The sequence below is a fragment of the Chiloscyllium plagiosum genome, unplaced genomic scaffold (assembly GCF_037043375.1).
Source record: "Chiloscyllium plagiosum isolate Xiang-an unplaced genomic scaffold, Cpla_swu_hap1 HiC_scaffold_2, whole genome shotgun sequence".
In the NCBI taxonomy this organism is placed as follows: Eukaryota; Metazoa; Chordata; class Chondrichthyes; order Orectolobiformes; family Hemiscylliidae; genus Chiloscyllium; species Chiloscyllium plagiosum.
In genome coordinates, this window is record NW_028270140.1 from 154,375,158 (window position 1) to 154,390,655 (window position 15,498).

The window sequence follows — 15,498 nt, forward strand, 5'->3', positions numbered from 1 at the left end:
AGGTACGACCTTTGCAAAGCCATCATGCACACCGATACAGTACCACATGAATGCACAACAAGACTTACAAGATACAACGGGCTACAAATGAAGTTTAGTAGAATCGCTGACAACAATGTGGTAAAAACAATGACTGCAGATGCTGGAAACCAGATTCTGGATCAGTGGTGCTGGAAGAGCACAGCAATTCAGGCAGCATCCGAGGAGCTTGCTGACAACAATGCATTCCTCCCTGATGAGCTCAATGTATTCTATGCTTGTTTTGAACAGAAGGTCAGTGAAATGATGTCACCTGCTCCGACAGCCTGGGGTGTACCTGTACCGGTAGTCACCGCTGCAGGTATCAGATTGGCTGCCTAGAGAGTGAATCCATGGAAAGCAACTGGCCTGAGTGGAGTCCCCAGCCGTGCACTCTGATCCAGTGCGGACCAGCAAGCGAGGGGTATTTGCAGACATCTTTAACCTCCTCATTATGATGTGAGATTCCCCCCTGCTTCGAGAAGACCACTATCATTTGGTGCCAAAGTACAATCAGGCAACGTGCCTTAATGCTCCTGCCCATTGGCTCTGACATCCATCATTTTTATGAAGTTCAGTGAGTCGAGGTTCAAGAGGTTAACAATGGCACGCATCAACTCCAGCCTCCCAGATTGTCTGATCCCCTACAACTTGCCTCACATCACAATAGGTCTGCGGCAGAAGCCATCTCCCTGGCCCTACATTGATCTCTGAAGCATCTGAATAACAACGATGCTTACATCAGATTCCTACATATTTACTTCAGCTCCGCCTTCACAATCATAATTCCAACGCAACTCATCTTTAAAATCTGGGATTCTAGAACTCTGCTCCCCATTCTGCACTTGGATCCTCGACTTCTTGACACCGCAGAATGCAGTCAGTAGGATAGGCAGCATCTCCTCCACAATAGTTCTTCACACCGGTGCCCTGCAAAGCTCTATACTCAGCCTCTTATTTTACTCCTTAGAAATTCCCAACTGTTTGGCCAGATTCAGATCTAACTCCATTTATGAGTTTGCTGATGACTCCACTGTAGTGGATTGGATCTCTAACAATGATGGGACTGAGTACAGGAAAGAGACTGCTTAGTGGTGTGGTATAAAGACAGTGGTCTCTTCATGAAAACCATAAGAGCTGTGAATGCTGTAAATGAGTAGCAAAAACAGAAATTGCTGGAAAAGGTCAGCATGTCTGGCAGCATCAGCAGACAGAAATCAGTTAAACATTTTGGGTTGAGTGACCTGTCCTCTGATAACAGTGAGGAAGAAGCCGTTGGTATGCATTTTCAATCTTTCATATCAATTACCTGATGGAGGAGGATGGAAGAGCTTTTAACTGGGGTAGGAGGGGTCTTTGATTTGGCTGCTATCCCAAGGCAGTGGGAAGTGCAGATGGAGCTGGTCATCAACATCAGGAAGTGCAATGGAGAACATACCCCTGTCTGCATCAGTGGTAAAAACAATGACTGCAGATGCTGGAAACCAGATTCTGGATTAGTGGTGCTGGAAGAGCACAGCAGTTCAGGCAGCATCCGAGGAGCTTCGAAATCGACGGTTCGGGCAAAAACCCTTCATCAGGAATAAAGGCAGTGAGCCTGAAGTGTGGAGAGATAAGCTAGAGGAGGGTGGGGGTGGGGAGAAAGTAGCATAGAGTACAAAAGGTGAGTGGGGGATGTGATGAAGGTGATAGGTCAGGGAGGAGAGGGTGGAGTGAATAGGTGGAAAAGGAGAAAGGCAGGTAGGACAAGTCCGGACAAGTCAGGGGGACAGTGCTGAGCTGGAAGTATGAAACTAGGATGAGGTGGGGGAAGGGGAAATGAGAAAGCTGTTGAAGTCCACATTGATGCCCTGGGGTTGAAGTGTTCCGAGGCGGAAGATGAGGCGTTCTTCCTCCAGGCGTTTGGTGGTGAGGGAGCGGCGGTGAAGGAGGCCCAGGACCTCCATGTCCTCGGCAGAGTGGGAGGGGGAGTTGAAATGTTGGGCCACGGGGAGGTGTGGTTGGTTGGTGCAGGTGTCCCGGAGATGTTCCCTAAAGTGCTCTGCTTGGAGGCGCCCAGTCTCTCCAATGTAGAGGAGACCCCATCGGGAGCAACGGATACAATAAATGATATTAGTGGATGTGCAAGTAAAACTTTGGATGTGGAAGGCTCCTTTAGGGCCTTGGATAGAGGTGAGGGAGGTGGTGTGGGCACAGGTTTTACATTTCCTGTGGTGGCAGGGGAAGGTGACAGAATGGGAGGGTGGGTTGTAGGGGGGGGGCGTGGACCTGACCAGGTAGTCACGGAGGGAACGGTCTTTGCGGAAGGTGGAAAGGGTTGGGGAGGGAAATATATTCCTGGTGGTGGGGTTTGTTTGGAGGTGGCGGAAATGTCGGCGGATGATTTGGTTCATGCGAAGGTTGGTAGGGTGGAAGGTGAGCACCAGGGGCGTTCTGTCCTTGTTACGGTTGGAGGGGTGGGGTCTGAGGGCGGAGGTGGGGGATGTGGACGCAATGCGTTGGAGGGCATCTTTAACCACGAGGGAAGGGAAATTGCGGTCTCTAAAGAAGGAGGCCATCTGGTGTGTTCTGTGGTGGAACTGGTCCTCCTGGGAGCAGATCCGGCGGAGGCGGAGGGATTGGGAATACGGGATGACATTTTTGCAAGAGGTAGGGTGGGAAGAGGTGTAATCCAGGTAGCTGTGGGAGTCGGTGGGTTTGTAAAAAATGTCAGTGTCAAGTCGGTCGTCATTCATGGAGATGGAGAGGTCCAGGAAGGGGAGGGATGTGTCAGAGATAGTCCAGGTAAATTTAAGGTCGGAGTGGAATGTGTTGGTGAAGTTGATGAATTGCTCAACCTCCTCGCGGGAGCACGATGGCGCCAATGCAGTCATCAATGTAGCGGAGGAAGAGGTGCGGAGTGGTGCCGGTGTAATTACAGAAGATCAACTGCACTACGCAGCCAACAAAGAGACAGGCATAGCTGGGGCCCATACGTGCTTAGGTGGAGATGGTCGAGACCTTCAATTTCCGAGGTGTAAATATCATCAGCAATCTGTCCTGGTTTATCATGTCGATGCTACAGTCAAACAAAGCACACCGACACCTTTACTACCTCAGAAGGCTAAGAAAATTCAGTACGTCCGCAATGACACTGAACAATTTTTATAGATTCACTGTATAGAAAGCATCGTTTCACATGGAACTGCACAGCCAACCACCACAAGAAATTAGAGTTATGCATTCCAGTCCATCACGAAAACCAGCCTTTATTCCATTGACTCCATCTGCACTTCCCACTGCCTTGGGAAAGCAGCCAACATCATCAAAGACCTCTCCTACCCCAGTTAAAGACTCTTCCACCCTCTTCCATCAGGTAATTGATACGAAAGATTGAAAATGCATACCAATGGCTTCTTCCCCACTTATCAGAAGACTGGTCACTTGATCCAAAATGTTTAACTGATTTCTGTCTGCTGATGCTGCCAGACCTGCTGACCTTGTCCAGCAATTTCTGTTTTTGTTACTGATTTACAGTATCCACAGTTCTCGTGGCTTTTATTTGTTACATGTACTGATGCAGTGAAAATAACTCAAATTCTTAAGGCAAGGCCCAGTGTGGACTGCTGGCCTGAGAAAAACTGTAATGGTGACCTTTTGAACTTGAGTTCTTTTTATCTAATTTATATCTAAGTATCTCTGTAGCTAAAATGGTGCTGGAAATGGTGACTTTGCACACTTCTCATTGTGTTCATATATCCATGTACTTGAGTACATGTGCCGAATAAACCTACTACTTCTAATTCAAATCAAATCAAATTCTAGCATCAAAAATTGAATTGCAGTGTACTCACATGTACTTGTCTTCCTTAGAAAACGTAAGAATATTATGAAGGGAATAAATGGGTTAAATGGTCTTTTCGATATCAATGCCTCATCATGGAGATGTTTGCAAAGTGTGTCGTGAGCCTCCTTGCCTCCCAAGTAGCTGCACTTGGATTTAGCAGCCTTGCCAGGGAGGTCACAGAAAAATATCCAGCCACAGTTCCTGCTTTTGATAATTCGCTCTCTAGTGCACGCCCCTTGAAAATCTATCTGCATATATTGAGTGACGATGCAATCTTTCTCAATAAAAACAATTGCTGGAGAAGCTGATGCAGTCTGGCAGCATCTGTGAAGATAAACAGAGTTTATGTTTTGAGTAGGATATGACCCTTCGTAGCTCATGGTGCAGGCTTGTTGAATTTGGTGAACACTTTGTTTCTGTTTCAGATTTCCACAATCAGCAGAACTTAAATTTCTGAAGGAATGGCTTTGAATAATGAATAAACAGGCAGGAGGCTGGAATATCACAGCAAACCAGGCAGCATCAGGATATGGTGAAGTTGACGTTACGGTGTGACCCTTTTTCAGGACTTGGGGTTGGTGTCGGGGGAGCTGCAGATAAAAGGTGTGGTGAGGGCAGGGTGGTGAAGTGGGGATAAGTGAAAACAGGTATGACCTGGTTGGTGCAAGGGAGGGATGAATCCAGTTGGTGGCAGGGAGGAGTGGAAGGGATGGCGATGGGCTGGGAAAGGAGGCGGAATAAATGAATATCCAGCGAAGGAATACTTTCTAACTTCGGTGAGGTGCCATCCTGAGAAACACATTGTGTTGAATTCAATGAAGGCCTAACAGCTTGCTTTTAGTACTGGACTGGTGTCTGTGGAGCTCCATCCCAGCAAGGATTCTGGGTAATCCATGGAGGTTAGGAGAAATTTCTGGCTGCAACAGCTGCTCCTTTTTTTTTTTGAGGCATTTTAAGTGTTGGAGGTGATTTCCTTGAATTCCAGGAGGAGCAATTACTGTTCCATATGCTGTTGCAATGTTTTGCAACTTTGGAGGAAGAAAAGTCAAAACAATGGCACTTTTTAAAAGGGATAAGGTCAGACAATAGGCAGCACGTGGTCTGTGCAGGAGAGAGAGAGAAAGAAACTTACACTGCTGATACAGCAGTGACCCTGCACAGTTACTGCTTTTGCTGTTTGAATTCATATATCATTGGACATTGGAGTGTGTCTAGGAAAACTTAACAAACAGTGAAATTCACAACCTGTTTGGGAGAGGTCTCAGCACAGAAACAAATGTGAATAGTTTCAAGTATAGCCTTGCTGTAAATCTACAATAATGAGTCGTGTAGATTCTTTCATTTTTCTATGTTTTATTGAGCTACGTCTCAAGTCATCATAGAACATAGAACAATACAGCACAGAACAGGCTCTTCGGCCCAAGATGTTGTGCCGAACATTTGTCCTAGCTTAAGCACCTATCCATGTACCTATCCAATTGCCGCTTAAAGGTCACCAATGAGTCTGACTCTGCCACTCCCACAAGCAGCGCATTCCATGCCCCCACCATTCTCTGGGTAAAGAACCTACGCCTGACATCCCCCCCCCCCCCCATACCTTCCACCCTTCACCTTAAATTTTTGTCTCCTTGTAACACACTGTTGTATCCGGGAGAAAAGTCTCTGAATGTCTACTCTATCTATTCCCCTGATCATCTTATAAACCTCTATCAAGTCACCCCTCATCCTTCGCCGTTCCAATGAGAAAAGGCCTAGCACTCTCAACCTATCCTCGTACGACATATTCTCCATTCCAGGCAACATCCTGGTAAATCTCCTCTGCACCCTCTCCAAAGCTTCCACATCTTTCCTCAAGTGAGGCGACCAGAACTGCACACAGTACTCCAAATGTGGCCTAACCAAGGTCCTATACAGCTGCAACATCACCTCACGACTCTTGAATTCACTCCTTCTGCTAATGAACGCTAATACACCATAGGCCTTCTTACAAGCTCTATCCACCTGAGTGGCAACTTTCAAAGATCTATGAACATAGAACCCCAAGATCCCTCTGCTCCTCCACCTTACTAAGAACCCATACCGTTAACCCTTATTCGCATTCTTATTTGTCCTTCCAAAATGGACAACCTCACACTTGGCAGGGTTGAACTCCATCTGCCACTCCTCAGCCCAGCTCTGCGTCATATCTAAGTCCCTTTGCAGCCGACAACATACCCTCCTCACTATCCACAACTCCACCAATCTTCGTATCGTCTGCAAATTTACTGACCTACCCTTCGACTCCCTCTTCCAAGTCATTAATAAAAATTACAAACAGCGGAGGACCCAGAACTGATCCCTGCAGAACTCCACTTGTAACTGGGCTCCAGGCTGAATATTTACCATCTACCACCACCTTCTGACTTCGACCTGTTAGCCAGTTCTCTATCCAACTGGCCAAACTTCCCACTATCCCATGCCTCCTGACTTTCCACATAAGCCTACCATGGGGAACCTTATCAAATGCCTTACTAAAATCCATGTACACTACATCCACTGCTCTACCCTCATCCACATGCTTGGTCACCTCCTCAAATAATTCAATAAGACTTGTAAGGCAAGACCTACCCCTCACAAATCCGTGCTGGCTGTCCCTAATCAAGCAGTGTCTTTCCAGATACTCATAAATCCTATTCCTCAGTACCCTTTCCATTACTTTGCCTACCACCGAAGTAAGACTAACTGGCCTGTAATTCCCGAGGTTATCCCTATTCCCTTTTTTGAACAGGGGCACAACATTCGCCACTCTCCACTCCCCTGGCACCACCCCTAATGACAGTCAAGATGAAAAGATCATTGCCAACGGCTCTGCAATTTCCTCTCTTGCTTCCCACATAATCCTTGGATATATCCCGTCAGGCCCAGGGGACTTGTCTATCCTCAAGTTTTTCAAAATGCCTAACACACCTTCCTTCCTAACAAGTATCTCCTCTAGCTTACCAGTCCGTAAGTATTAAGTTAGCCTCGAACAGTGGTTTGTATAGGAATAAGATGGTGCTATCATCTTGGTCTGTAGATTGGTAAAAGCAAAATTGGCCTTTAGTAGAGTGGTATGCTCTTGTCAGATGTGGGAGTTTAGGGAGAGTTTGTGTTACTGAAGATTATATGTGCAATAAATGCCATTGGTTGTGAATCCTATCAGATTGAATCAGATCAGTTGGAGTGACAGAGACAATGAGGAGTTTACAAGAGCAATGGGGTGTGATGGATGGCAGTTATCGGAAGGGAGAACAGTTGCAGGTACAGTCACATAGATGGATTAACTCCAAGAAAGTTAAAATAGGCAGGGGTAGTGTAGGATTCTTTTGAGGCTATCCCCATTTCAAAAAAAGTATGCTGTTTTAGAAAATGTAGGGTAGATTCTTGGGGTGGCGGATTCTGAGGACAGTGTAGCACCAACAGCCAGGTTTCTGGTATCAAGACAGGCTCTAATGTAAAGAGGGATACATTAGGTTCCAAGTGATGAATTGTAATAGGGGACCGTCCAGTCAGAGGCACAGACAGATGTTTCTGTGGTCAGCAGCGAAAAATCAGAATGGTGTGCTGCCTCCCTGATGCCAGGATCAAGGAAATCTCAGTGAGGATGCAGAATGTTTTCAAAGGGGGAGGGAACAGCAGGAGGTCATTGTACACATGGGAAGCAATAACAGAGGAAGAGAAAAGGATGAGATTCTGAAGGGAGAATATTGAAAGTTAGGCTGGAATTTAAAAAGGAAGCCCTTGAGGGTAGGAATAGGAGGATAGAGCAGATGAATGTGTGGCTGAGGAGCTGGTGTATGGGAGAAGGATTCATATTTTTGAATCATTGGAATCTCTTCAGGGATAGAAGTCCTGTACAAGAAAGACAGATTGCACCCGAATTGAAAGGGGACTAATGCTGGCAGGGTGATTTGCTCGCGCTGCTCAGGAGGATTTCAACTCGTAAGGTGGGGAGATAGTGATCAGTCTTTAATCACTTAGAATGGGTTTATGGTTGCAGGTTTTGATTCATTAGTATGTAAATCTCAGAACTTCTTTCAAGTCACAGTCCTGAGATAACTTAAGGTTTTGTCAGTGTAAAAAAAGGGTGACATCTCAGCTCAGACAATGCATTAAAGGTGTGAGGTTAGAGTGAGTCGTATCCCAACCTTGGTTCTGTTTCCAAAATTGGAATTGATAAAATGTCACATAGGCTGATTGCCTATTTAGATCTAAAATCTGGATTTAGGCTGTTGTCAGGAGCAACCATAAAAGCATGCTTTTGCTAAATATAAAATGACTTCTTAATGCTAGTAACATAAAATAACAACAAAATGGCTTCAAGGAGCAAACTAACAATTCTGTTTAAAATGGCATCTAACTCTGCTGAAAACTGCATTCCTGAACTAATTGACAGATTAGCAAACAATGCCCTGTTCATAATATGAATTAACTATGTAAGATATTACATTATTAAAGTATCCTAATTGACCTTGGAAACCAGGTGTCCCGGAGATAAAGAAGGGCAAAACAAGTCAGTTCCCAGGAAATATCATTAGCTTAATTTTATGTCTATTTGTCATATCATTTCATTTTATTGGATTAATTTTGCAATTTCTGTTTGTTAAGAACCTATGAAAGTTGTCTGTGTTTTAAGATTGTGCACAGCTTTTCCCGAGTACACAGAAGAGTTGACCTCTGTGTTGCTGGATAACCTATGTCCAGCGTCATAATAAATTGTTAAAACTTGCTAAAAGAGACCGAGCTGCTTGTGTTTGTTTGACCAATTGCGGAACCGAGAGGCCCCTCTCCGGGGTCCAGATCTTCACCTACGGATTGTGTGCATTTTGAACATAATAGAATGTATATGCAAGTACAAATCTGCAAATTTGCCCCTGAGACTTTGTGGGAGAGAAGGAGAGAGCGAGTGTGTGTCTGAGACAATGTGTGTATGAGAGAGGGTCTGCATGAGTGTAATCATGTGTTAGTGTGTGCGTGTATAGTGTAGTGGGGTCATCAGTAGTGTGACATGAACCTAGGATTCCAGCTGAGGCCATCCACCTGGGTACCTACCTTGGTTATCAGCCTCTGCTTGGCAATTCTGTGTTGTGTATCCCCAAGTCTCCCTTGGTGGACAGTGACCTGAAGATCCGAGGCTGAATGTCGTCGACCGCGGAAGTGTTCCCCGACTTGGAGGGAACATCCCTGTCTGGCGATTGTTGTCCTGTGTCTATTCATCTGTTGTTGTAGCATCAGTGTTGGCATACAGACTCTAACCTCATCACTTTTTCATAAAACCTTAAGTTATCTCAGGAATGTGACTTGAAAGAAGTTCTGGAATTTACATATTAATGAATCAAATCCTGCTTGTTCTAAATGATGAAGGACCTAACAGCAATATAGGTTTGTTTGATACATCACATCAGTTGTATGACACTTGGATCTTTTACGATAAATTCTGTGTATTGTGATCCTGTCCCACGAGTTAACTGATAAAGGAGCAGCGCTCCAAAAGCTTGTACTTTCAAATAAACCTGTTGGACTCTCACTTGGTGTTGGGATTTTTAACTTTGTTTCTTATTTGGGTATTGTCATTCCACAACAAACAATTTGTTCATAGCTGCATGCTTTCTCACCTGAAACTAAGTTTTGTTCCAGAAGATTTCTCTGTCTAAATTGACGACTTGGTCAGTGCACTATGAGGGATATTTATTTTGCTGTTGATTTTGTGAGCAGCATCACAACTGATCCACGTGTATGTGTCAATGTACCAACAAGAACGTTTCTTCAATAACTCAACTCACTAGGACAATTTGATCATTCAAGGCAAAAAGTCCCAGCTTCATTTCCCAATGAATAGATTTACCTGGGGTGTTAGAAGTCTTCAGTGTCTCCAAGCCAGGAGAGAAAAGTGACGGGAGTTCTTATCTTGATCCATAAACCTCTCCATCTCTTTGCCTCCTCCCAAGAAACTCCTGGTAACCTGTGCTTAACACTCATTCTTTTTATTCACTTGCGGGACCTGGGTGTCACTGGCTGGCTAGTGTTTATTGCCTGTCCTTTGACGTTGACCTTGAAGATAGTGATGAGTAACTATCTCGAACCACTTTCTTCTATATGGGCTGTAGGGTAGAAACAATATTTAGAGTGTCAATATTTTTTTCTGATCGTGCTCCCTTCAGGTTTTAAAATGCTAAAGGCACCATGTAAAACATGAGTAGTTGTTGTTATGTAGGTGGATGCTTGGTGAAGTCATATATAGGCTGGTTTAGCTCAGTTGTGATGATCACTCTGCTTTGCTAGCTTGTCAAAGCTCACTGTGATGGCACGTGTCAAAAGTTGCAATTTCAAACAAAGCATTTGTCGTGCATCCTTGCCAACAGCTGGAGTCTTGTCTTTACTTCTAATAATTTCACCCTTCATTCCTGCTAAGACAAGAATAAAGCTGATTTTGAACTTAACTGAATTTTAGCTTAGTCTAAGGCCTTATTCTGCAGTATTGACAGTCTTCGAGGGGAAAGTGAGGACGACAGATGCTGGAGATCAGAGCTGAAAATGTGTTGATGGAAAAGCGCAGCAGATCAGGCAGCATCCAAGGAGCAGGAGATTCGACGTTCCTGAAGAAGGGCTCATGCCCGAAACGTTGATTCTCCTCCTTGGATGCTGCCAGACTTCCTGCGCTTTTCCAGCAACACATTTTCAGTATTGACAGTTTCCCTTGTAACAGAGGTAAAGCATCTCATCACTTTTGAGGTCAAATCAAATGTCACGCATTTGAGTCATAAAGAGAAAATGGCCAGAGTCTAATTGAGTGGTAGCAACAAAGCTCCATACTTTTGTGATCAGCACAGTGGTATTACAAGGCTCCAACTAAAGTGAATTGATTTACAGATCAATCAATCATCACATTTACAGTAAATTGGTTTGGAGATCTCTACTTCTGGTCCCAGTGGATCACTAATTCTCAATAACTGTTGTTGATTCTGTGAAGTGCAGGCTCTGAAGCTGTTCTGATGTGTTCGCAGTGCTTCTGTTCTTTGGGAAATTGTTTTATCCAGTCTTGCATGGTATTCCTGTTTATGTAAATTCTTTCAAAACTTGAAGATATTCAGTAGTAATTCAGCTGACGGTGAATCCTTTTGTTGTGTCTCTAGGGTCGCTGTTAGCTGATCTTAGGCTGGACAGGTCTCTCGGTTCCCAAAGTAGGGTTGTTGACATCTGGCCAGGTTTACTGCTTCTGTTTGATGTTCTGCTTCCCCTGCATTTGACAATGCTTATGCAGCAATGAGGGGGAGAAAGAATCTGATTCATCTGTGATTTATCCATGTGACCACTCTTGGTGTGGTTCGCACGTGACAAGTGCGAGGTTCTGAAATTGTACCTCAAAAGTCTGAGCCAACAAAAGAGTTGCCAATGACACATGATCATCACAGTTTTAGAGGACAATGTCATTGATTTTGCAATTTACATAACAGCACAGGATGTAGTGTCGTCTGGAATATCAAGTGTTATCAGTGCCTTGCAGCACTGTTTATGGTCTGCAGATCTGAAGCATCCGGCATGACCTTGGCCAGTTCTAACAGGATGTACTCAAATAGTACATAAGGGCAACATTCTAAGTGTTGCATACTTGAACACTCCATTTGGATATCTATCCACTGTTATAACTCTGGCATTGCTGTTGTTGCAGGGAAAGAGAACACTCTGGTGGATGACATTGCTCGTGTTCTGTCATGCTATTCCGAACTGGTAGAATGAATCTACGGGTGTTATTTGGATTTGTGCTTTTAGCCCTTCAGTCATCTGGTTTTCAAATGGCTGTTGCACAGAATGCAGGTGAGTTCACACTGAAGTTGGATACTCTGTTTAATGTTGTTCTGGTTCGTGCTTGTAACACTTCCTTCTATTTAATAAAACGTGGCTGATGTTTTGCCCTCATTGTATTCTTCGCTAGGTGCTGCAGTTTTCCAGGTCAATAATATTAAGAGACCACTTTTCCTTTCTTTATTTCTTTGCCCCACCACTGTTTCATTTATAATTCACCACTGAAAGCAATTAGGAAGACAAGCGGTGTAAGACATTTACTGAAAGAAAATTGAAATACAGAAGGAAGAACATCTTGCTGCAACTCAGCAGGACTTTTGTGAGGCAGAAGTGAGGACTGCAGATGCTGGAAACCAGAGTTTAGATTAGTGTGGTGCTGGGAAAGCACAGCAGGTCAGGCAGCATCTGAGGAATAGGAAAAACGATGTTTTGGGCAAAAGCCCTTCAGGAATGGAGGCAGGAAACCTGCAGGGTAGAGAGATAAGTGGGAGGGGGGTGGGGCTGGGGAGAAGGTAGCAAAGAGTACAATAGGTGAATGGGGGTGGGGATGGAGGTGATAGGTCAGAGGGGAGGGTGGAGCGGATAGATGGGAGGGGAGATTGGCAGGTAGGACAGGTCATGAGGACAGTGCTGAGCTGGAAGGTTGGAACTGGGGTAAGGTGGAGGGAAGGAAAATGAGGAAACTGGTGAAATCCACATTGATGCCCTGGGGTTGAAGTGTTCTGAGGCGGAAGATGAGGTGTTGTTCCTCTAGGCGTCGGGTGGTGAGGGAGTGGCGGTGGAGGAGGCCCAGGGCCTGCAGAGTGGGAGGGAGAGTTGAAATGTTGGGCCGCAGGGTGGTGAGGTTGATTGGTGCGGGTGTCCCAGAGATGTTCCCTAAAGCGCTCTGCAAGGAGGCATCCAGTCTCCCCAATGTAGAAGAGACCGCAACGGATACAGTAAATGACATTGGTGGACGTGCCGGTGAAACTTTGGATGTGGAAGACTCCTTTGGGGCCTTGGATGGAGATGAGGGAGGAGGTGTGGGTGGAGGTTTTGCAATTCCTGCAGTGGCAGGAGAGGGTACCAGGATGGGAGAGTGGGTTGTTGGGGGCGTGGACCTGACCAGGTAGTCACGGAGGGAATGATCTTTGCATAAAGCGGAAAGGGGTTGGGGGGGGGAAATCTATCTCTGGTGGTGGGGTCCGTTTGAAGGTGGTGGAAATGTCTGCGGATGATGCGGTTTATCCGTTTGGAGGTGGCGGAAATGTTTTGTGAGACCTTATTTGGAGTATTGAGTATAATTTTGCTCTGGACAATTAGGGAAGGAGATGCTTACCTTGGTTGGAATGCAATGAAGAAGGCTACTAACGTAATGCTTGGAATGAGAGGGGAAGGAGTTTGACTGGGATAGACCAATACTAGCTGGAGCTCAAAAGAATGAAATTTGAAGAGGATTTGACAGGTTAAAAGCTGGGTGTGTTTTCTTTCTTTCTATCCTGAAGAAGGGCCTGTGCCCGAAACGTCGAATCTCCTGTTCCCTGGATGCTGCCTGACCTGCTGTGCTGTTCCAGCAATAAAGTTTCAAATTTGATCTCCAGCATCTGCAGACCTCACTTTCTCCTGTGTTTTCTATCACTCGAGTCTAGAACTCTGATCATCCAATCAGGTTAAAGGTATAGGACTAGGGTGAGGAAAAATATCTTTTCTTGGAGTGTTGTGAATCTTTTGGATTCTCGCTTGAATGTGAAGTGGAAATCAGCCATGATCTTATTAACTAATGGGCAAACTTGAGGGGCTGTATGGCTGACTATAAGATTTTTTTTTAATGTTAAGATCATAAGAACAGGTCAGATGGTTTGCTTTGCTTGAGATTTTGCCATGAGTTAGTGACCGACATCATGAAACTATATATGTGCCTATTACTGAGATTGTTTAAAACATTCTTTTTCTTCCTTCTTTAAATTGGAGTGTCTGCCGAAGAGCACAACAGTTGATAATTTTGCCATTGGTGACTGTGAAGCCCTTCTGCAAATCAGTGTTGAATATAGAAAAAATGGCATAAAGAAACTCTGAATGGGATCTGTGAAGGGGAAAGAAACTGGAAGGAGGGAGGATTTAAGAGGCAAGGAAATCGAATGTGAGCTCTTTGACATTTGTTTATGGAATGTGGGAGTTGTTGATTTAGGCAAGCATTTATTGCCTGTCCCCAATTGTTCTCAAGAACATGATGGTGATTAACTGCCATCTTGAACTGCCGCAGCCCTTCCAGTATAGGGACAACTGCAGTGATGTTCGGGAGAGACTTCCAGGATTTTGACCCAGCATCAGTGAAGGGACAGTGATTATATTTTAATTTCAGGATAGTGTTTTACTTGGAGGGAAACTTGCAGGGTCTGATGTTCTCATGCATCTTCTGTCTTTGTCCTTCTAGGTGATAGAGGGTCATGGTGTTGTCCTGTTTTCCCCCTTAGTTGAAGCAGAATCCACAGAGAGACAGTATAGTGTTACCTCCTTCATCTTTATTCTGGGCCATGGAGGGAGAGGGAACGATTGCCCATGTGCATAGAGACATGAGTTCGCAGTCTTTTCTAGAAGAGCAGTTTCTCAATGAACTATATTGTCATTTTATAGGGAGGAGCATCCAGATAAGGCAATTTACATATGGATTGGGCAACCACTGCAATCTGCGAGTGTCAAGTGTAAAGATTATGCCATCTGCTGTTACACAATGAATAACTGGCTTCACATAAACTGACACCTCATACTGAATGCTTGCAATATTGTTAAATGGCTCTACATAATGACTGCTTTTCCACCTTGTTAACCCATGAACCTTGCATCCAGCATCCCATTGTTAACTGTAAGTTCTTATCTGATCTGAGTAATGCTCAGCTGAACCTCTTGTTTCACAAAACTCAGAACTTAACTCTTTCATTGCTTGCTTATATCCTATACACATTCTCGGTGACAATGATAATGTTGATAATAGTTAATTCAGCAAAGTAAATGTAGGTCTTGCCTTACAAGTCTTATTGAATTCTTTGAGGAGGTGACCAAGCATGTGGATGAGGGTAGAGCAGTGGATGTAGGGTACATGGATTTTAGTAAGGCATTTGATAAGGTTCCCCATGGTAGGCTCATGCGGAAAGTCAGGAGGCATGGGATAGAGGGAAATTTGGCCAATTGGATAGAAAACTGGCTAACCGGTCGAAGGCAGAGAGTGGTGGTAGATGGTAAATATTCAGCCTGGAGCCCAGTTACAAGTGGAGTTCCGCAGGGATCAGTTCTGGGTCCTCTGCTGTTTGTAATTTTTATTAATGACTTGGAAGAGGGAGTCGAAGGGTGGGTCAGTAAATTTGCAGATGATACGAAGATTGGTGGAGTTGTGGATAGTGAAGAGGGCTGTTGTCGGCTGCAAAGGGACTTAGATTTAATGCAGAGCTGGGCTGAGGAGTGGCAGATGGAGTTCAACCCTGCCAAGTGTGAGGTTGTCCATTTTGGAAGGACAAATAAGAATGCGGAATACAGGGTTAACGGTAGGGTTCTTAGTAAGGTGGAGGAGCAGAGGGATCTTGGGGTCTATGTTCATATATCTTTGAAAGTTGCCACTCGGGTGAATAGAGCTTGTAAGAAGGCCTATGGTGTATTAGCGTTCATTAGCAGAGGGATTGAATTCAAGAGTTGTGAAGTGATGTTGCAGCTGTATAGGACCTTGGTAAGGCCACATTTGGAGTACTGTGTGCAGTTCTGGTCGCCTCACTTGAGGAAAGATGTGGAAGCTTTGGAGAGGGTGCAGAGGAGATTTACCAGGATGTTGCCTGGAATGGAGAATAGGTTGTACGAGGATAGGT

At 44.8% G+C, this 15,498-nt stretch overlaps 1 protein-coding gene across 8 annotated transcripts in view; it reads left to right on the plus strand.

Moving 5' to 3' along the window:
- Positions 1–15,498, plus strand: part of lifra (LIF receptor subunit alpha a) — a 198,072-nt gene that overhangs the window by 108,474 nt on the left and 74,100 nt on the right. For 5 of the 8 annotated variants that reach the window (XM_043703114.2, XM_087975062.1, XM_087975074.1 and 2 more), the window contains one exon: positions 11,532–11,677. The exons of the other annotated variants lie outside the window; for them this stretch is intronic. In XM_043703114.2, coding sequence (XP_043559049.2) covers positions 11,575–11,677 — 103 coding nt within the window. In that variant the 5' untranslated portion in view covers positions 11,532–11,574. The remainder of the gene's footprint in view (positions 1–11,531; positions 11,678–15,498) is intronic. 8 annotated transcript variants of the gene reach the window in all.